At 42.5% G+C, this 22,910-nt stretch overlaps 1 protein-coding gene across 1 annotated transcript in view; it reads left to right on the top strand.

Annotated features, from left to right (window-relative positions):
* LOC121976920 (sodium/hydrogen exchanger 7-like) overlaps positions 1–22,910 on the top strand; it is a 46,825-nt gene that overhangs the window by 22,732 nt on the left and 1,183 nt on the right. The window contains exons 10-18 of the mRNA XM_042529337.1: positions 2,310–2,363; positions 2,440–2,547; positions 3,103–3,334; positions 7,337–7,639; positions 8,732–8,829; positions 9,099–9,230; positions 9,327–9,545; positions 9,641–9,847; positions 10,180–10,444. Coding sequence (XP_042385271.1) covers positions 2,310–2,363; positions 2,440–2,547; positions 3,103–3,334; positions 7,337–7,639; positions 8,732–8,829; positions 9,099–9,230; positions 9,327–9,545; positions 9,641–9,847; positions 10,180–10,444 — 1,618 coding nt within the window. The remainder of the gene's footprint in view (positions 1–2,309; positions 2,364–2,439; positions 2,548–3,102; positions 3,335–7,336; positions 7,640–8,731; positions 8,830–9,098; positions 9,231–9,326; positions 9,546–9,640; positions 9,848–10,179; positions 10,445–22,910) is intronic.

Raw genomic sequence — 22,910 nt, forward strand, 5'->3', positions numbered from 1 at the left:
GTGCGGTCCCGACGATATGTTAAACTCGTCGCCCGACTAAATAGAGTAAGTCGTAAGTTAGGGTTTAATTAAAGTACTTTATGTTAATAATTTTAATCAACTTCTAACTATGATTGAGATAATTTAAATAGACTTAATTAAAACCTAATAAAATTATCCTATTAATTTAACCGGCTAAGCACTGCCTAGGCACCGCCTAGGCGACCTAGGCGCCTAGGCACCGCCCTGCCACCGCCTACCGCCATTTACAACATTGTTCGTCATCTCTTATGGTCTTATCTTCTTTCTCTAATTTTCATCTTGCTTCTTAAGTTTTACTTTTTGTGTCTTCATAAGTTTGGTAAGCACTTCTATCAAGTCCATACACACTTTATGCACACATTTGAAACATAATTCAAACATAATTTAAACCCTAAACATAAGTGAAACCTAACTTAAACTCTTTGCCAAACACATAAAAACCAATTGGTCAAATCCTTCCACTTTGGAGCATCATTGCATCACCACCTTAGGCTAAAATAATTTTTTTTGTATGGTTGCGGTATGATTTGTTATACTTTAAGAATAAGACTGTTGGGTCGATAAGAAACGACACATAAAATAGATAATGCAATAAAAATTAAAATGTTAAGATTGTTGTGTGAGGTTTCTAAAAGGATATACTAAAAGATGCTAATATTTGAGATGAATTAGGTATAGTTTTAATATATAAAAATGCTAAAAATATCAGGTAAGATGATTTAGATTGTTCTAAGGCGATTGATACATTTTTTAATTAGAAGAGTCAAATTGTTTAGAGTATAACCCATGCAAAAAGTAGAGAGACTAAAGAAAATTTTACTCGGTGTAATAAAATATAGTTTAGTTATTACTACCAATATAGCTTTTACATTGAGATTAATTAAGGAATAAAATGCATGTAGTAGACTTTAAATAGTTTGGACAAACATAGTTTGATGATGATGATGAACAGGGTTTGAAATCTCGAGCCATATTGAAGTTTCAGCCTTTGACTGTAATGACAATTTTGATATTGTGTTCAAGTGTTGATACATGATGCTAGTACAGAATTGGATGTGGAGCGAGGAGGATGATGAAAAAAAGAGAGAAAAGACAATTAAACACTGGAACGCAACAAGTGTAAAAGTATTTTATTGGTGTTTTGAACTATAACTGGAATGCTATCATTACAACACCATGTTGTGTTGACATGCAATACGCTTTGTCATGCATTGAAATATTTTGACATATTATAGCATGACACAATGAATTTAGATGAGTTTTACTTATTTAGTCCACTTTCACTTAACGTCTTTACTTTGATAAGACTATTGTTAATTGAATTTTAAAAAATTATTCATTTTTACTCCAATGCATGTTGAGAAGTATTATTTGTAATTGTACTTTTCTTACTTATAAAATAAAAACTATTGTGCATGTTATGGCATGTTAAGTGATGTATCGTGTTAGCACGACACAATATTTATTCACCTAATCAACACAGGTGACATAAAAAAGATTATTTGCATCGGCTAGTATTGGATTTTAGTTAATTACTAAAACAATATATTTCAACCGTGTTGCCATCTCATACTATGATTATTATCTTGAACTGGTCCAAATTGGAACTCAATTCTTAAATTGGTTGTATTGGATGATTTGGTCCGATCATAAAACATTGATGTAATCCAAGGTGCATTGTAAGTCATACTTACAGAGATAGTAGCCTTCTAGCCCTACTAATTACCTTGAGTAAAGCATTGCTTTGGATGGTGTGGCTCAGCCCCATGACAAACCGACACTTTAGTTGGCCTAAACATTATGTTAGACCTCTGTAAAATGGTCCCCATCCTAAAATATCAAGTTTTCTGATGCATGTAGTTATCCAGTAACTCAAACACTGTGACATTGTTACTGATTAGGAATGGGCACCACGTGTTAAGTCGGATAGAGACGGTTTAATGAAGAATGGAGTGTTCTAAATTAACGATAGAGAAAATAGATAAATAAAAAATTGCACACTAAAGGGGAAAAAAATAAAGACTTTGATCTTGGTTTTAACTAGGTCATTATCAGTATTTTTACATTCCATATGTATATACCTCAAGACTCTAAAAACACCCATGACAGCCTGCTATAACTTGCTGGTCATAGGCCACATTTTGACTTTTGGGATTAATGCGCTTTTCAGTCCTATGCATAAGTCATTCTGTGAGTTGCCTTGAATGGAGAATTACTTATTTGCTACTTGAAAAGGATTATCATCTCTTTGGATGCTAATGTAACACTTTTCTTTTGCTATTCTTCAGCGCGACAGTGACAACTTGAATCAAACAATTCTCACACAAGAGATAGGGATCCTGGTATGTTTTTAAGAGTTGCTATATTTAAATGTGCCAACAAAATTACCTGAAATATGATATTGTTTGTTTGATGCAGTTTCTATTCTTTACTGGTGGGGTTGTTTTGTTGACATTAATTGTGAATGGATCGACTGTACAATTCTTGCTTCATTATCTAGGCATGGATAAGCTCTCGACAGAAAAGGTTAGTACTTATATTAGTATCAATCATAATCATTTTCTATGTGAGTTATTACTTTGGACGGTCAAGTGGATCTAGCAATTTTGACAAAATTATTGCTTGGTCACTGTTGACCAAAATTATCATTTTTTATTTATATTTATTTTTTAAAAAACAAATTATTTTGCTTTATCATTTTGGCCTCTATTATTTGGTTTCAAATATATATATATATATAATTTTTTGATATATTGTTAAAATTTATAACTCACACACGTTAGACCGGTTAGGTTTTTCTCTTTTTGGCTTGGCCAATTTTTATTGTCTTTGACAAGACGAATCAAAATAAACCCTTTCACAAGAGAATGTAACTAAATATTTGTTAGGAGTTTTAACTATAGCCTTCCCAGTTCCTTCATCATTTCCTTAATTTCTAGGCTTTTTTATTTTGGTATGGATTGAACAGGATGAATGTCTATTATGCAACACAATTTAGCTAACGAAAGTTTAAATTTTTCACATTATTTCTGGTTCCTTTACAATCTCTGTCTAAGTTCATTTTGTTATGTCACCTTGCAGATTCGTGTACTAAACTTTGCAAAGTACGAAATGCGGAACAAGGCCATAGAATCTTTCGGTGATTTTAGAGATGATGAAGAACTTGGGCCTGCTGATTGGCACACTATCATTAGGCATATTACATGCTTAAATAACTTGGATGAAGGTCAAATACACCCCCATAATGTTGGGGAGGATGAGTCTTACTTGCAGACAATGAACCTGAGGGACATTCGTGTGCGTTTTCTGAATGGTAAGCTGCTTGTAAAATATGTGTATAATTAGTATATACTAGGACTATCAAGTTGGTCATTTTTCTTCTTTAGCATGCATGGTCAGCACCTTGCACATGTATGTGTTGGCCATTAAGTGTTAGACAGCATAACGTCAACATGTTATGGTAGAAGCTCAATGAAATGTCAGGTGCAACATTTTATTGGCACACATCTATTTTGATGAGGTAATTCAGGAAGAACACCATTTTCAAAAATAAATAAATAAGTAAAGCACAGGGAGAACATTCTTCCTGTTCTAACAACATGCAACAAAATTATAAAAAAAAATAAAAGTTTTATGTACATTGAAGAGAAACTTAGAAGGTGTTGCATAGAAGGTGTTGCAGTTTTTGTTTATGAATATCATCTATAAGTGGTTTTGAGATTAAACATACATCACTCATTACAAGTTGGAAGTTGCATTCTCAATGAAGTAAATTTGTTGACAATACTTGGATACATCTGACAAAGGCCATATAATGCCCTAGCAATCAGTAAGTTGAATCAGATTGGATGAGCTAAAACAAACAGTAAGTTGAATCAGATTGGATGAGCGAAAACAAACAGCAATTTGTTTGGCATTATCAAAATAATTTTATGACAACTAATGAAGCTTAATCTTGGAGCATGATTAGCGTTTACTAAAAGTATTTTGGCTTTTTTTTTTCTTGCCTAGGTTGAATCTTATTTAAGATTCACTGAGAAAATGGCTCCAAGTGCTTTTTGTCTAGACACTTGCATATGGACTACTTATGGTGTGTGAGGATACCAAAATCCAAATGTGAAATTTGTCCAACTTATAACCTAAATGATATTGTGATTTGTGTTGAGGGTGGATTAAGATGGATATAGTTTGATAAGGAGGATAGACCGGGAGATCGAGTTTGATTCGTAGGAATAATTATTCTATTCTATGTAAATTTCCATGGAGTTTTGATTTATTCCCTTGTTCAAAAGTAGGAAAAATAAATCGTAAATTGATTTTCTAACGTGGAAAAAGGGATAAAAAATGGTAAAATTACAAAAGTCATCCTTAGCGAAAGTTTAAACACCCAATATAGGTTGATGGTGTTGGATACCTGTGTCAAGCATGGTATCAATAGAAAGAAAACATGCATGACTTCTAGGATCAAGTGTGGAGTTAAAGGATGGAAAGCAAAGTATCTTTATGGAAAGGGTAGGAGCACAAATATTAGAAGAAGTACTTGACAACTCTAATACAACATAGAATAAGATAACATCAAATTTGAAAATGATGGTCAAAAGTGTACTTGGTGAGTCAAGAGGACTGATATTAATGTATAAAGTATCTTGATGGTGGAATGAGAAAGGAAAAAGTGACAACAACAAACAACCTATAAGTTATTGTCCACTTTTAAAAAAAAAACATATAATAGTAAAAAAAAGAGGCCAAGAAAGTAGTGAGTGAAGCGAAGAATGAAGCTTCCGAATGCTCGATACAAAATAAGGGGAAGGAGACTTTTATAGAATAGTTAAAGTGAAAGAGAGGAAAACATGGAATCTTACCCAAATAAGATGCATTAAAAATGATTCCAATAGAGTACTAATGAAGGATGAGGAAATAATGGAGTGATGAAAGAGATATTTTCATCAACTCTTAATAAAGGTTTAAGTGAGAAACTTAGCTTAAGAAATTTAAATAGGTCAGAGGAGTATAGAATTTTAAATATTTTTCGAAAATTTAAATTTTAGAAGTAGAGCAAACATTAAATAGAATGCAAAACGGAAAAATGGTAAACAAAAGAGACAATTGTATGAATTATAGGGGCATTAAGCTAATAAGTTATATTATGTAACTTTAGGAAAAAGTGATTAAAAAAATTAAGGAGATCGAGGTGACTTAAAATCAATTTGGATTCATGCCTGAAAGGTTAATGATATATCTTCTCATACAACTAATTGGAAGTATCATAAAAAGAAGCAAGACTTACACATGGTATTCATTGACCTAAAAAAAATTTATAACAGAGTCTAAGGAAAATTATATGAGGAATTCTATAGAAGAAAAGTGTTAGTATAGTGTATATTGAAATAATTAATGATATATATAAGGATATAATGAGAAGAATGAATACTCTAAGCGAATTAATCGAAGTCTTTCCTATAGAGATAGGGTTACATCAAGGATAAACTTTAACTCTATATCTTTTTACACTAATCATGGATGAACTCACTCGACACATCTAAGACATATTACCATATTGCATGTTGTTTACAGATGACATTGTTTTGGTTGATAATATACGTGAAAGAATAAATGCCAAGCTCGAATCTTGGTGGGAAACATTGAAAGTTAAATTTTTTAAGGTTAGTAGAGTAAAAATAGAACATATGAAATATAAGTTTAGTAGTATTAAGCGTAATAAGGTAATTGTTAAGATGGGAGATGATGTGTTAAATTGAGAGCTTTAAATATTTTGGATTGTTTTTGCAAAAGGATTGAATGTTGATATAGATGTTTTACATAGGCTACAATTAGGATGACTAAAATGGAGAAGGACTTCAAGTGTTCTATGTAATTGTAAGGTACTTCTAAAGCTTAAATGTAAGTTTTATAAAACAACGATTAGACCTGCTATGTTATATAAAGTTGAATATTGGGCTACGAATCGAGCACACGAGTATAAGATGAAAATTGCAGAGATGAGAATGTTAAGATGGATATATGGACATAAGAGGATGGATATGATAAGAAATGAAAACATTAGAAAGAATGTCAGGTTGTGTTGTTGAGGAAAAACTCCGAGTGATGTCTTTAAGGTGGTACTAGCAATCGTGCACACACGTTGCGTGAGCTAGGCCCCTTATATCAGGTGGGGCAATGCAAGGAGAGATCTGAGGAAAGAAGAATTGACCTATAGAAAATAGTTTTAATTTTTGAGTATTGTCCCTACTTTTATTTTTTTTAGTGAGGCAAGACTCTAATATTTTTATAATTTTATACCAAAGCTATACGTGGTTCTGCCCCTGGTTACATGTATAATATAATACATGAACGCATGCGGGTAACGAACTCTCCTTTATAAAAAATTAATTTAATTCTTTATATATCAGATATAAATTGGGTAAGAGTGCATTAGACCCATGCAATAGTGTAATGCTAGGGTGATGTTAAAGAATCCCAGCACCAAACTACTATAATGGACTTCCCCTTAATAAAAAATGAATTTACTATCATACTTGATTTTAGCCAAAAATCCTAGAAAAGTATGTTTTCTAACATCGCCGACCCAAGGTATTCACAGAAGTTTTTCTGCTCGCAGTGTGTCAATTCTAAGATATGAGACTAAAGAAAACTCTAGATTTTTATTGATTAATAATACACTGCAGCTGAGTCTCGAACTCTAGATCCCTGATTAATAATGAGAAAATTTTCCAATAATACGTCACAGCTGAATCTCAAACTCTAGATCACTGATTGCTTAATGAAAAAAATCCCACACCACAGCTATCTTGAACTTTAGATCCCTGATTGATCCGTTTGTAGAAATTACTAATAAACCTTGAAATTATTTTTGGTGTGCAAAGAAAAAAGGACATTAACGTAATTTTATTTTGGGTTTCACCAAAATTAGTTAGTAAAGGGGGCAGATTTTTAATAAAATAGTAAGATGAACATGTAATTAGGTGGCCAATAAATACTCCAGTTAGACTATGTGAAAGCATGACAAATACACAAATTAATCGAGGAAGAAAGTAACCAAAGAAGACTTGATTGGTAATGATAAAATAAGATTTAGTACAGGATTGAGCTCAAAGTCATAGGAGGATCTATATAGCCGACTCCACTTAAAAAATAGAGGTTTGGTTGTTGTTGTTGTTGTTTGCTTAGTTCTTTCATTTTCTACATTTTTTGAGAACTCAATTCTATATCCCAATTGTAAATGTGAAAAATACCACTCCTTGTCGATTTTCAAGCTTGTCACTCTGTAAGGACCTAAATGTATCTTATGTTTCAGGTGTTCAGGCTGCTTATTGGGGAATGCTCGATGAGGGAAGAATAACACAGTTTACAGCAAACCTCTTGATGCAGTCTGTCGATGAAGCTATGGATTTGGTAGCAAGTGCTCCTCTATCTGATTGGAAGGGTTTAAAATCCAGTGTTCATTTCCCAAAGTATTATAGGTTCCTTCATATGAGAAGATTTCCACGGAGGCTGGTCACGTATTTCACTGTGGAACGGTTGGAGTCTGCATGCTATATATGTGCAGCTTTTCTTCGTGCCCATAGAATGGCCAGGAGGCAACTTCATGATTTTCTTGGTACATTACTCGCCACTTTATGTGCATATCATTGTTTTTGGCTTATCTTTGTTCTATGAATAATCAGTTCAGAATTTGCTTCATAAACTAGTTCATGAATATTAAAAATGATATCTATGAGTCTGCTACATAATTTATCAGAGATGAAAAATTGTAGGATACTAGCAGTCAAGGTTTGCAATATAATTTGTGCATGGGTTTCTATCGTTGCATAGAATGGTACAGTTTTGGACACTGTATTGTGGTTGACACCCAACATGCTGAAAGTGTGCCGAGATAAATTTAAATGAGTTTTTACTCTTTTACTTTTTTCCACTTAGTTTATTTCCTTCAATAAACTTGAGGAAAATTAGATGAGTTTTCCTCTTTTAATATCCATCTTTATGTTTCAGGTATTTCCTTTAATGAATTTGATAGTGAATTCAATACTAAAATTATTATACTATAGTATATCTATACTCGACATATTTCTGCACATGTTAAAAGGTGCTAAGATGAATTCAAATGGATTTTGCTCATTTAATGATCGGCACTTAGATCGACCCCACCTAGTGGGATAAGGCTTGGTTGTTGTTGTTGTAATGATTTGCAGTTAGATTTTCTACTTTTGAAAATAAAATAATATCAATTAAATAGGTATATTAAAAATGAATTATTATTATTTTTTACTTCAATGCAAGTTAAGTTGAATTGAGGTGAATTTTACTACTTAAATCTTCCTCCACTAAACTTTACTTTTTAAATAATTATGTAGCAATTAGATTATCAATTGAATTAAAATTTTAAAACAACTAGCTACAAAAAATAACAAACATAATTAATTTAATTGAATTATAATTTTAGAGTGGCAAATACCAAAAATTACAAATATTAGCTTGATAAGCTCTGGTGTGTGTCAATGCATGCTAAAGTATGTCGAGTGTTGGCACTAATACAATACTCATTGGTACAAACAGCAACACTAGCATAGAAGAGATTCTTAACCGCACAGGCATCAGTTTTTTAGAATCTTGACTTTATTTTATAACTCTAGTTATAGATGGTTTGCCTGACTACTTGTGACACTTTTACTGAAAGTTCTTCCCTCACCAGGTGAGAGTGTAATTGCTACTGCTGTTATCAATGAAAGCAATGAAGAAGGTGAGGAAGCTAGAAAATTTTTGGAAGATGTTCGCTTAGCATTTCCCCAGGTATGTAACTTCTAAGTGCATTCCTTGAAGAATCATACTTCTGTTGGAGATGTTTAGGCTGACATTATAACAATTAGCACGTTTATCCTTTGTTTCAGGGACAAGTTGAGATAGTTATTAATTCCACACATGTTTTGTTTGTTCTCCTATTAGTTGAATAAAGTCTGAATTGCTGTAACATTTTTCAGGAAAATGGAATGAAAACTTTTAATTGTCTCCGATGACTATGCACTTCATGCTCTTCTCAAACAAATTTGTCTTGCTTCTAGGTCCTCCGTGTTGTCAAGACAAGACAAGTAACATATTCTATACTGAAACATCTGAGTGAATATGTGCAAAATCTTGAGGAAGTTGGACTACTGGAAGACAAGGAGACTTTTCATCTATATGATGCTCTGCAGGTAGCTGAAAATCCCCATCTCACATTGGCGAAATTTCCATCCTTCAAAATTCCTTGGTTCTTCACATATGCAATGTTAATTCTACTGACTTTGCAGACTGACCTCAAAAAGCTCCTAAGAAATCCACCTATGGTTGAAATGCCGAAAATCGGTGAGCTGTTAAGTTCCCATCCTTTGCTTGGCGCATTACCCTCTAATATCCGTGAGCCTCTTGAAAATTCAACCAAGGAAACAATAAAACTACATGGTGTAAACTTGTATAAAGAGAGTTTGAAGCCCACTGGAATATGGCTCATATCAATTGGAGTAGTTAAGGTTAGATCCAAAGTCCTCCATGTGCTATGCTTTAGTTAAGCTCTTCTTTTAACTTCAACTGTATCTTGGTATTTAATAAATGTTTATCTCCTCAGTGGACCAGTAAGAAGTTGGCAAACGAGCATGCATTGCATCCAACCTTCTCACATGGAACTACTTTGGGATTATACGAAGTGCTAATTGGAAAGCCATATATTTGTGACATGGTTACTGACTCTGTTGTCCATTGTTTTTTCATTGACTCTGAAAAGATACTCTCACTACTAAGATCAGATCCAGCTATTGAAGATTTTCTTTGGCAGGTATACTATTATACACTATATCTCATGTTTCTCTTTATTTGTTACTACTATAGTTTAGCTTCGTTGACAATCAGGTATGTCGCTAGAATTAAAATTTCCTCTTCAGAGTAATTTCTAGTCATGTAATATTAGGTAGTATAAATATTTAATGAGAATGTGATTGATGTAGTTGCCAGTTGAACTACACTTTGCAATCATGATCTACTGATAATAATTGAATGAAAAACATGTTTATTGTTAAGCATTTTAGTTCCTTTAATGTTTGAACTTTCAAGTTACTCGAGTTCATGCATCCCTTTCTATATTTTTACAATTTGATGTTTACTTTGCAGGAAAGTGTTATAGTTGTTGCTAAAACCATACTTCCGCAAATATTTGAGAAAATGACAATGCAAGAATTGAGGAGTCTTATTGCTGAAAGATCAAGGATGAACGTATACATAAGAGGAGAAGTAGTAGAAATCAGACCAAGGTCTGTTGGTTTTTTATTAGATGGATTTCTAAAGACTCAAGATTCAACTGAACAGTTGATAACATCCCCGGCTGCATTACTTCCCTTAAACGTGGAACAAAGCTCTATTGGTTTAGAGTCATCAGGTATTACATTCCTTTTATGTGTGTTAAAGTTTATTGGCTAACTATTTATCCCAAAAGCTCAAGCCAAGAGGAAAGGAACCAATTTACATATATATTTACAATAGACCACTGCAGTTGTCTATATAGGATGTAGAGCCTTCAAGACAATGGGATGTAGAGCCTTCAATATCATGTTTTTTATACTAAGTAGGATTTGAATCTTAGACCTCCAGTTGTCTATATGGGATGTAGAACCTTCAATATGCTCCCTAAACCACTTAATCCAAAAGCTCTAGTTATTAGGAAAAACATCAATTTATATTAATATTTAATTTATAGTGGACTATTGCATTTGTCCATGTGGAACCAATGAACATGGAACCCCTTAACCCCCTTAGTGTTGGGCGAGTAGAGACGAGTGGAAAAGGCAACTGTCTGTGCAAGGAGAGACAGGAGGGAGAGGAAAGTGTTGTGCGAGCAAAAAAGAGAGGGAAAAGGAGAGAGAGTCATGACTCACGCCAACAACTGTCATGGCTCATGCAGTGGCAGTTGTCCTGACTCTAAGTGGCAAAGGCGGCTGCTTGTGCAAGCAGAGACAAGAGGGAGAGAAAGATTAAGAGAGAGAGCTTCTGAAGGAGGAGAGGCCGATAGTGGCTATGGGCAGGGTAGGGTGGCGAGTAGAAAAGGGCATGAGACAGTGAGTGGTGTTGTGAGAAGAATGGATGAATCAAGAGGAAGAGGGGGAATACATGGAGAGAGAAAGAGGGAGGAGTTTATATAATTCCCTATTAGAAACTAAGGTAACTCAATTTAATGCACTTGAACTTGACTTTCCCAAATATGAATTTGGTTTTAACCTAAGCTTGTTAAAATGAGTCCAAATCTCAATCCGAACCTATGTGATCCTCTCACCTTGTCTACACAATGGATCCAAATTCAGTTGGACTTCAACTCAACCTTTCAAAATCTAAAATATTGGTCCAGTCAACTTATTTTGTCGTCTTAAAAGTTAAAAAATAATTTTAAATGTGAATATTTAAATATGATAAAATTCAATAACTGACGCCATTTTTGGATTATTTGTGAGACCATGGGCTTGGAGAGAGTAATTTTTTTTTTTAAAAAAAAATACTCTTATCTGTTGTTGAGCATTACAATGCTAAGAATGTGTGTCTGTACCTTGTACCTTGTGCCTTGCCTAGTTAAAACCACATTTTATTAGAATGTGTGATCTCAATCCTTGGTGTAACTAGTCAATGTAAGTACAAGTAGCTTAAATCAATTGGATAAGTTATTTTTTATCTATATCAATAATCTCTTATCGTACCGAACGACACATTTAAAATTATTGTTCTAATAAATTATCGTGTGACCTAGAGGTCACGGGTTCAAGTCTCGTTAATAACCTCTTCAAAGCAGGGTAAGGCTGTGTACAATAGATTCTTCCCCGCTTTGCGGGATCTTCATGCACCGAGCTACTCTTTTAATAAATGATCAAAATTCAAAACTACTTGCCACTTGCCAAATAGTATTGTGTCATACTAACATCCAAACCTCTCTTGATAGGCTGCATATAAAGCATGTCAAGATGAATTGAAATAATACTTGTTATTTTTCTTAACTTTTGTTAATGGAATTCAATGTCAAAATTGTATTATTTCATATGGGAGCTAAGAATATAGATGTGATCTTTCCTTATTTGTTTTCATCTCCTTCTTCCCTGTCAAATTCTCCACTAGCACCATATATCGAAACACTGATATGGTATGATATAATACTGAAATAGTTTTGTTCCAATCAAATTTTGGAACTTCGATACAACTCGAAATTTTGGACCTTGGTAGCCGTAACGTCATTAATATTTATTTTCTTGGTTGGGCTTAAGCCAATTAAATTTTGATGAGTTCAAGGATTGTCTCAATGAGTAATCTATAGTGATCCTGTCCGAATCGCTGAACCAAGGGACACTGGGCACGCGGCACGCTCCCAATCGTTGGAGTGAACTTCCGGCTAGTCGAACGAAGCTCCGGCGATCACGCGGCACGCTCCCAATCGTTGGAGTGAACTTCCGGCTAGTCGAACGAAGCTCCGGCGATCCTGCACAAAAGTCTAGCCGGGAAGGGTTCCCGGCGACGACCCTCCGACGCTCAAGTCAGGTAAGTGGTGGAGAAAGTGGCTGCCAAATTTGTATTATGCGTACCTCCGGCGAAGTAATAGCCTCTTTATATAGGATGGAGAAGGAACTGATGCACGTCTACCGAGGCGCGTACGTGTCAGCAGCCCATACCATGGTATGCACTGCCGAGAGCTTATCGACACCACGCCGCCACAATCGAGCATGTTCTTTGATGTGACGGCAGACCACCCGTTGTCAGATTGGTACGGCATACCATACGACTGACGCACGCCAGATATCCCCGCCTTTACCCACCGTCGACTGGTGCCCGCCCACGAAGCGGGCGATGAACGTCGTCCGGACGAGCTTGATTCTTCATACGCCCAGCGGCACTTCCTTCCGCCGGTCCTTACGCATCGCTTTATTTGAAGGCGTAACCCGTCCCTACCAGGTGCCTTTACTATCGATTTCTTTCTTCCGAGTCCGGCCGCTCTTTTCCGGCGAACCACCAGTCCTTGACCTACCCTCGGCCGACCCTTACGGATTCGGATTTTACTACGGATCACTCGCTTCCCATCGAGTCTAGTCGAAGGAGGCAATGTCCGACCGACTGAACCGCCGATCCGTCGAACAATGATCATTGCCTTAGGCCGCTCGGCCATGCATAAGGATGCTCCTCCGAGCGGCGATATCTGTCCGTTCGGCGATACTTTGTCCGTGCCTTGTATTTTCTTGGAATCGATGTCCGTTGTTCTCCCACACTACCCATCACGTGCTCTGCGCACGGTAAGAGGAGCTCATTAAATGCGGCTAGTAACCGGCTGACACGTGGCGACCATGTCGTAGTACGGCGGTCTACTCCGACGGGACACCGTTTCAAACGGACGATCCGACGACAACCTCGATATCGACGACTGGATCGGACGGTGAGATCGCTTCCCGGCGATATAAGACCCGACCCGCTTCCGCCACATTTCGTCTTCTTCGTTTCCAGATTCCTGTCACTCCTCCCTTCGCCGGCGACTTCGTGCTCAGATTTTCCGACGATCGCTCGGCAACTTCCGATCATCTCCCGCGTTTGTAAGATCCTTTTTCTCGCTCCAGACGCATTCCTCTTTCTGTTAATCATCCTTGTCAGTCGGTTTTCTCCCATCGCTTGAACCATTTTCTTCTATCCCGCATTCTGGCCTTTCGATCATGACCAGTACCTCGCAGTCAACCGGCGGTGTTCCGGGTCTTTGGTACTCGAACATGGAAAGTCGGTTCGACGAGGAAGACGCCATGCGACTTACTCGAGCATATGACCTACCGACCGACCACGAAATAGTGTTAGCCACGCCTTCCGATCGGCCTAATGATCCTCCGTCCGGCACTGTTGTCTTCTTTCGTGATCAATTCCTGGCCGGACTACGTTTTCCTCCTCACAAATTCTTCTTAGAAGTTTGCAACTATTTCCGCATTCCGCTCGGCCAAGTAGTTCCCAATTCTATTAGATTGCTGAGCGGAGTGGTAGTTTTGTTCAAACTGAACGGCATTCCCTTAACCCCAAAAATCTTCCACTACTTCTACTATCCCAAGCAAGCCGAGTGGGCCACCTTTGTTTTCCAATCTAGGATAGGCTTCGTCCTTTTCGATAATACGCCGAGCTCCAACAAACACCGGAAGGAGCATTTTTTCTACATACGCTTTCCCGAGCGGCCCACTTTCCGCACCAAGTGGCAGACGGCTATGCCTGCGCAACCGGAGCTCGGCAAGTTTAGAGGTGACGCAGATTATCTCCACGCAGCCGAACAGCTAGTCGGTCAGCGCTATCACATCGACAAGATGCTTCTCCCAGGAGTAATGCATATATTCGGCTTGGTCTGCCTCATAGCATGAGTAAGCTTCCCTATCTCCCCTTTATTTTGTTCTAATCGATTTATTCTCCGCCGCACCTGAGGTCATGTGGAAGGCCGAGCCACCGAGAAGCTCAAATCAAGGCCGCCGGATTGAGGCGCGACGAGCAAGGAGGCCGAACGGAGTCTTCGCTCCTACCGATCCGCGGCCGAAGAAGGCGAGGGACGCCAACGGTCCCCCTGACGCCCGCCTCCCGATGAGGCCACGGGCACACGTAACCCGCGAGTGAAGTAGAGGGCTCGCCGATGACGTGTCACAAGACTGGAACGCCACGACCGAATCCGCAGACCGCCTACACTCATGAGCCGCAACCCGAGCAGGTGTAGACGCAGTGTTGTCCGAATAGCCTGGCCGAGAGTACCCCTACCCTCGTGATTCTCCGAGGCCAACTTCAGTTCCGCCGTCCCCTGACGACTCGACGACGCCTCAGCGCTTAGGCGAGCTACCCACCTCTTCCGCCGGGCGCTATCTCGTGAGCGGGCCGAGCGCCGTAATCTACTTAAAACTGCTCGCGCCCTTCAGAGGCGATACGGCCGCCGCCGATCGGCCGTGTTTCGAGCAGATGATCACCGACGGGTCCTCTCGCAAGCTCGATAGACGCCGAGTCGATAGCCAAGTCGACTCCCGGCTCTACGACAAGAACCTTCAATCACCATCGTACGGCCCTCCCTTCCTTTCTCTCATATTTGATGTTTTAACCCGCCGTGTTTCATAGCGTAACGGTGGAGCAGATCGCCATTAGCGATCGGTTGGCCGAGCTGGAGGAGGAACCGAAGAAACAAAACGCGGGGGACGCCAGGCAGTCAACGCTGGAGAAGGCCAAGAAATCGCTAGAGCCGAGAAAGGGCTTCCGATCGGCGAGCAAGGTCGTTCGGCTCAAGCAATGATTAAACAACGAGACAAGGAGATCCGGACGGTGACCACTGGAAGCAACAGCCATCAACGATATGGACCACATGAAGGTGGAGATCCGGGCCGGAGCAACGATCAAGGACCTCGACGCCTGGCCACCGAAAAGAGAGCCGCCTACCGATCTCCAAAGATTCACGGGACTCAAGGATCTCCAGTCGCTAGCGACGCCGCCCACGCCCTACCAAAGAATATCAAGAGGGGAGTCGCCCCGCTCGGACGAAGTGAAGCGTTCCTCCGCTCGTAAGACTTCGGAGAGAAGTTTACCGACAAGATATCCCCACGCTCGAGGAGGCCATTAAGGCGGCGGTGGGCTATCTAAAGACCAAAGGTCATCTCGCTCGCCGAGCCGACCATCCCCGACGAGGACCTCGAGCGATGGACAACATCCCGACGCCTTTTGATTTTGCGAGGAGCGCTTCGCTTAACTTTTCAATTCCCACTGCTCGCCCCGATTATCTCAGAATGACCTTTTGGCTCAGATATTGTATAATCTTGCCTTCCTATTTTAATGAGAAATTTTTCCTCGTCCCAACTTTTAAGTGTTTCTTAAAACTCTTCCGCTTGACCATCACGGCGCTGCTCACTTGTTCGCTTTTTTAATTCGATTAACTGCCTATTACTTCCGCCTCAAAGGGGTTTTTGGATTTTCACCGCTTCCCGCCGGACATTTATGACGCCTCGCCTTCCGATCTTTATCGCCGGAGCTCGACGCGGATATTTATAGCCGGCCTACGGGCCTCGATTTTAACGACGGGGCCGACGCGTCCGCCGGATTATTTATGACCCACTGCCTCTCGATATTTATCGCCTGAGCTCGACGCGGTTTTTATAGCCGGCCTCGATTTTAACGACGGATTGCCGACGTCCGCCGGATTAATTATACCGGTCGCCTCGATATTTATCGCCTGAGCTCGACGGCTTTTATAGCCGGCGGCTCGATTTTTAACGACGGGCTCGACGTCCGCCGGATTAATTATGACGCCTGCCTCGATATTTATCGTCTGAGCTCGACGGTTTTTATATGGCTTTCGATTTTAACGACGGGTTTGCCGACGTCCGGATTATTTATGACGCCACTGCCTCTCGATATTTATCGCCTGAGCTCGACGGCGGTTTTTATAAAGGCCTCGATTTTAACGACGGGGCTCGACGCGTCCTGCTGAGACTACACACCGGCCGAACGGCTCAGCCTCGCTCCGTGCAATAACCTCCCGCCATCACCCCGATCGCAGGTTTCGTTTTTCTTTCGCCACCCTAGTACGCAGCCCTACCGAACAGCTCGGGTCTCAAGTTCGAACGATGCTTATATTCTATACGCAGCCCGCGGCCTGGGGTCTTCGAGTCCGAGCTCCCGCCGGATATTTAACTCCACGACCGAACGGTGAACCGCTCATCTGAGAACGCCAATGTGTTTTTATCTTTTGCTTCGCATCGCAAGCATATAAGCGACGAAAAAGTATATACATTTATATTTAACAGACCACACCCAACATGAGAACGATTCCGACCGAACGGCTCACGGTCTATTTCACGAGCATTTCGCTCGATAATTTACCTCCGCTCGAACGCAGACGGGCCCCGATTTTCGAGCCGCTCGACCCATATACTCCTACCGAGCGCACGGGCCTTCGTTTTCAATGATAATGCCTTATTTTCGCTCTTTTGACTTTTCATTTTGCATTTTCAAATGACCATATACACGGTGATTAACAAGGATACACCTTTCACCCCGCCTAAGGTCGGAGGTGGTTCGACTCCACGGTTCATCTAATCGCCGACCGCCTTCATCCTCCGGATAATACGCACCGAGCGAGCTTTTCGATGATTTTGAAAGGACCGCCCACGGAGCTTCAAGTTTGCCGACACCGGCTTGATCTTCTTCCACACAAGATCGCCGACTGAACGATCGGGAACGACGCTACCGGTCAGAAGTTTTGCTTCATCCACCGACCAGACGCCATCACCGAATCCGGACGCCCCTCTCCTTCTACCAAGTCCACCCATGTTTCTTCGTCGGCGTCATCATCGTAGCTCGATCCGGTCGACTCAACTCCAACTTCGACCGGAATGACAGCCTCACCGCCATATACCAAATGGAACGGTGGACTCGCTCCTTCTTTCGGCTGCTCGGATGGCCCACAGACGCTAAGACTTCATCCGCCAACTCCTCCCAAACGGTCGAGCCGAGCGCGAAGAATTCGAAGAATTTCACAGTTGGTGCTGAGGATAGGCCACGGATGTGAAATGTCGCTCAACGCCGTAGCTCTCGCACCAATCCTCTAACATCTTCCCTGTGCCCGTTGTTGGACACTAGTCGGCGAGGGACGCCGAACCGACAGATGTGTTGCCGATGAATTTTTAACCATTTGTTCAAGATTATGAGCGGCTCGGCCTCCACCCACTGGAGAAGTAATCCACCGCCACTAGTAAGAATTTCCTCTGCCCCGTCGCCATCGGAAATGGACCCACAATATCCATTCCCATCGATCGAACGGACATGAGATGGTTGATGCCTTCATCTCCTCTGCACCGGTCGGTGAGAGAAGTTGTGATACTTCATGAAAGGCAAGTAGATACTATCCGAGCGGCATCTGTTTAGTAAAGTCGCCAAAAGTATCCGCCAAGAGGATCTTTTTAACGAGCCCTCCCTGACGACCTCCGCATGATCCTCGATGTACTTCCCGGAGGATGTGGTGAGTCCTCCGAGCTACACATTTCAGCAGAGGACGCGAGAAAGCTTTCTGTAAAGTCGATCTCCGATGAGTGAAATCGACCGCTCTTCTTCCGAGGAGCCCGCATATTCATCGGACGGTGTGGTGCCGAACCGAAATTCTATAATAGGTGTCCTCCGCCTCTTGAAATGCGAGGCCTCAGATCCGCCGACACGCGCCACCAGCAGCTTTTTCAATTGTCATTGAACGGCGACTTGTTATTGAGCTCATGAGTTCGCTAACTCATCGGCCACGGTTCTCCGCTCGGGAATCTTCCAATAAGCACCTCTGAAAGTAGCTTTGAGTTTTCAAAGGCCTCAGAGCTTGTTCAACACGTTGATTTCAAAGGCGCCGAGAGTCACGAGCGCCAATGAATCCGAATAAAGTGTCACCCGACCGCCCCACACGCCGAGCGGCCCGCAATCCGCTATAAGGGCCTCGACTTTCATCATAACGCTTGTAATCTAATGGATAAGTGCATCTTTTCCTCGAGGTGAGAGTAGTAATATTCCGATCCCACTTCCGAGCCGTGGAGGATCCATCCACATATATTCTCCACATAGCCTCCGGCTCTCTGCACTTCGTCACAAAATCAGCCAAGGATTGGGCTTTAATCGCCGAGCGGGCTGATATCGATGTCAAATTCACTTAATTCCGTCCACTGATAAGCCGTCCGACGCTTCGATTCAACAAGACCTTCCGAGTGGACTGCTGCTCGACAATGATGGTGTGAGCCAAGAAATACGGCCGAAGGCGCCGGCTAGAACCAAAGCTAAGGCCAACTTCTCGAGCCCAATGTAACGAGATTCTTTTAAAATGTGGCTTAAAAAATACACCGGCTCGCCGCTCGCCCTCACAAGTGCCGAGCCTACAGACGCTGACGACGATACATATATGATGACTCACCCACGATCGGCCACAAGACAGTAGAATTTAGATATGTCTTCAACTCTTCAAATGCTTGGTCACACTCTTCATCCCATCGAACTTAGAGTTTCAGGCAGATTCAAGAACGGCAGCTCGGTCGGTTTCGAGATGAATCTGGATAAAGCAATTATCCGACCGGTCAACCTTTGACTTCTCTTGTATTTCTTGGGGCGGCATGTCTTAGCCTTCTTTGGATTTGCTTCGATTCCTCCGGCCACTATATACCCCAAGAAACGCCTCCTTTAGCTACAGGCACTTCCGGGATTTAGCTTGACTCCATATTTGCGCAGTGCTCGGAAGGTTTCTTCCATATCCTGAAAAGATCGGCCGCTTGGACGGATTTGATAAGAATGTCGTCCACATAAACTTCCAGATTCCGCCCGATTTGCTCCTCGAACACCTTGTTCATCAAGCTGATAGTGGCCCCAGATTCTTCAACCGAACGGCATCACTTCAGAGCAATACGTGCTGCCACGGCTTACTTTTCTCGATCCTCCCGGCGAGCAGACTGATGATATCCGTAGGCGCCACATGCAATTAATTACCGCAGAGTCCACCACCTGATCTATCCGGCAGAGGATAAAAGTCCTGGGCATGCTTGCTTAGGTCTCGAAAGTCGACGCAGACCCTCCACTGCCGCCCGGCCGAGACCAATACTACGCCACCACTGGAACCGTGACCTCGCGATGTGGCCTTCGAAGTTTTTCTACTCCGCCGGACGATGGCATTTGCTGCATCAAGTCCCTTTTCTCCGCTTCATCGCCGAGGCCCGGCCGACACGCAACCTACGTCACACAGCTCATGGGTTCCGGCAACTCATGTCGACTGCACAAAGACATCATGATTTACTATTGGATTTCTCCTTCCGTTTCGATCCGAGGCGATAAAGTCGGGCCTCGGTTGGGTCTGGATGGATCTGAACTTCCTCCTTTTCATCATAAATTAAAGCAGAGGTTTCTGGTTATGGCATTTACCTCGATTGGCGCCCGGAGCAAGCTCGGATCATCTCTATATAACACCGCCGAGTCGCTAGCTGATCTCCACTCACTTCTCCTACTTTGTCCTCCACGGGAACTTTATCTTCCGGTGGAAGGTTGAGACAACCGCTCGGAATTGCCGGCCGTCCCAAAATGACGTTGTAGGATGATGGAGAGTCGACCACCACGAAGTTTATTGTCTGGTCCTCCCGAGCGGCCCTCTCCCTGAGGTGGCTAGTCGGATCCGTCCGACCTACCGAACTTCGTTGCCAAGAAACCCGCAGAGCGGGTCACATGGTAGCTCACCGATCAATTGCACCGATCGAACGCCTTGAATACGATGTCGACCGAGCCCCGTGTCAACAAATACGCGTGAATGGTATAATTTGCTACTACCGCTTTAATGAAAGCGTCGTCGTGGGCACTTTACTCCTTCCAAGTCCCTGTCCGAAGTGATTTCCGGTCCACCGCCTTGCTACAAATGACCGCGTGGATCTGCTCGGACGCCCGCCTTTCCGCTCGACTGAGTCTCCTCCGGTCGGTCCCACTGATTTCGCCCGGAAGTATTGTTGTTTTCCTCTTCTCGAGCGGACGGCCGTGACTGCTCTCGACGCCGATTCTCCCGCCTGAGATCGTGCCGGTGTCTGACGTCGTCTCTCGGTGCGGGTCCGTCCGCTTCACGGGTCCTATGTCTCCGTCGATGGGAGGAGATCGTCTCGGCTTTCCGGAACAGATCGATACAAAGGAAGGCTTCGCAATCCCTCGTGTGTGCGATCCGTCTGACGGAGGGTGCGAACATAGGGTCCACCTCTTCTTTGGCTTCGAGCAGCCCACCTCTTGACGTGAGATCCGCATGGGGATCGGATCAGACGCCCTCGGTCCTCTGGGGCCGAGCGGTGTCTGCTTCCGCAGTGAGTAGATGCCCGCCTACCGGAGCTTCCTTTTCCGAAGGCCGCGCTTCTTCCACATTTATATATTCGCTGGCTTCTAGCATGTGATCATAATCTCGGGCGGCTTTCGGAGCCGGAAGAAGTCCCCATCCGCAAGGCCTTGCGTGAAGGCGCTCATCATCGCCTCGAGGTGGCTGGGATGTCCATCGCCACTTGGTCGAAATCACGATGTAAGCTCGAGCGATTCTCTTGGCCCTTGCTTGAGCGAACACAGACTACACTTGTCTTTTGATACCGCCTGCTGCTGGTGGAGGAAGGCCGCTCGAATTCCTTGAAGCTCGTGATGGATCCGTCCGGAACCTCCGAAACCACCGCTGAGCAAATCCCGAGAGAGTGGTAAGAAAGACGCGCATTTCACCCATCTGTATCACGGAGCGTGGTCAGGTTGTCAAACTTACCTGATGGTCATCCGGTCCGTTGTTCCATCAGACTCGCTTATCGCCTGAGGCACGTAGTGCTTGGGCAGAGGGTCTCGTAGAATAGCCTCCAGAATCGCGATCGTCCGCCGGAGATGAATCCGCCGTGAGCTTTCCTTTTCGTCATCTCGCCTGGCATTTCGTCTCAAGAAGAGTCTCTATCTCCGAGCTGGTCCGGCCTGTGGGTGCGAAATAAGGCCGGTGGAACGCGACGGTGGTCGGAGGTGCTTCCGCCGCCACCCGACGCAGATGTTGCTGTTGCTCTACCGCTTCGCTTTTGTTCAACAATTTTGGCCCTTATCTCGACCGAGGCCGAGTTCTTCCTAGAAAGCGCCACCGTGTGTTGTCGCCGGCACCGCCCATTGTTTCGATCGGACGCAGAGCGCCCCGACGCGCCATTTGATCCTGTCCGATCACGAACCAAGGACACCGGGCACGCTGCACGCCCCAATCGCTGAGTGAACTTCCGCTAGTCGAACGAAGCTCCGGCGATCACGCGGCACGCCCCAATCGTTGGAGTGAACTTCCGGCTAGTCGAACGAAGCTCCGGTGATCCTGCACAAAAGTCTAGCCGGGAAGGGTTCCGCGACGACCCTCCGACGCTCAAGTCGGAGAAAGTGGCTGCCAAATTTGTATTATGCGTACCTCGGCGAAGTAATAGCCTCTTTATATAGGATGGAGAAGGAACCGATGCACGCCCACCGAGGCGCGACGTGTCGCAACCCATACCATGGTATGCACTTGTCGAGAGCTTATTCGACACCACGCCACAACGAGCATGTTCTTTGATGTGACGCAGGACCACCCGTTGTCAGACTAGAAGTATGGCATAGCCATACGACTTGACGGCTGTCAGCAGATATCCCCGTCTTTTACCCACCGTCTGACTGGGGTGCCCGGCCCGCCGAGCGGGCGATGAACGTCGTCCGGACGAGCTTGATTCTTTGCGCCGTCCAGGCGGCACTTCCTTCCGCTCGGTCCTTACGCACTGTTTTATTTGAGCGTCGGAACCCTGGTCCCTACCAGGGTGCCTTTTACTATCAGATTTCCCTTTCTTCTGAGTCCGGTCGGCTTGCCCTTTTCCGGCGAACCACTAGGTCCTTTGACCTACCCTCAGCGTTGACTCCTTATGGGATTCCGGATTTTTACTACCGGATCATATAGATATTTCTATTATAATTTTGAGTTTTTTGCACAAGTCAGGCATATTCCTGGCAAAAATAACAAAGAAAATTTCATAGAATTTTGTCTGTTTTGCGGAAATAAAACAAATAGATCTAAGGGCCTTGGTCCAAATTTTTATTATTCACCTGTTATAAATGGGCAAATTGTACTTTTTTGTTTTCTGATATTTATATTTATAACACTAATGTGATTAGGAATTGAGAATTTATATCAAACAAGGTCCCATTGTTGAGATGATGGTATCAATTGTTATTTGATTTGATTCAATAACGTTGGTGAATTAAGATAAACGGAAAGAGAGGGATTCGAACCCTTGGTAAACAAAAGTCTATGTAGCAGTTCCAATGCTACACCTTGAAAAACTCTGTCATCTCTCCTACATGATCTTATTATTGAC

This window comes from Zingiber officinale, chromosome 4B (genome assembly GCF_018446385.1).
Source record: "Zingiber officinale cultivar Zhangliang chromosome 4B, Zo_v1.1, whole genome shotgun sequence".
Classification (NCBI taxonomy): domain Eukaryota; kingdom Viridiplantae; phylum Streptophyta; class Magnoliopsida; order Zingiberales; family Zingiberaceae; genus Zingiber; species Zingiber officinale.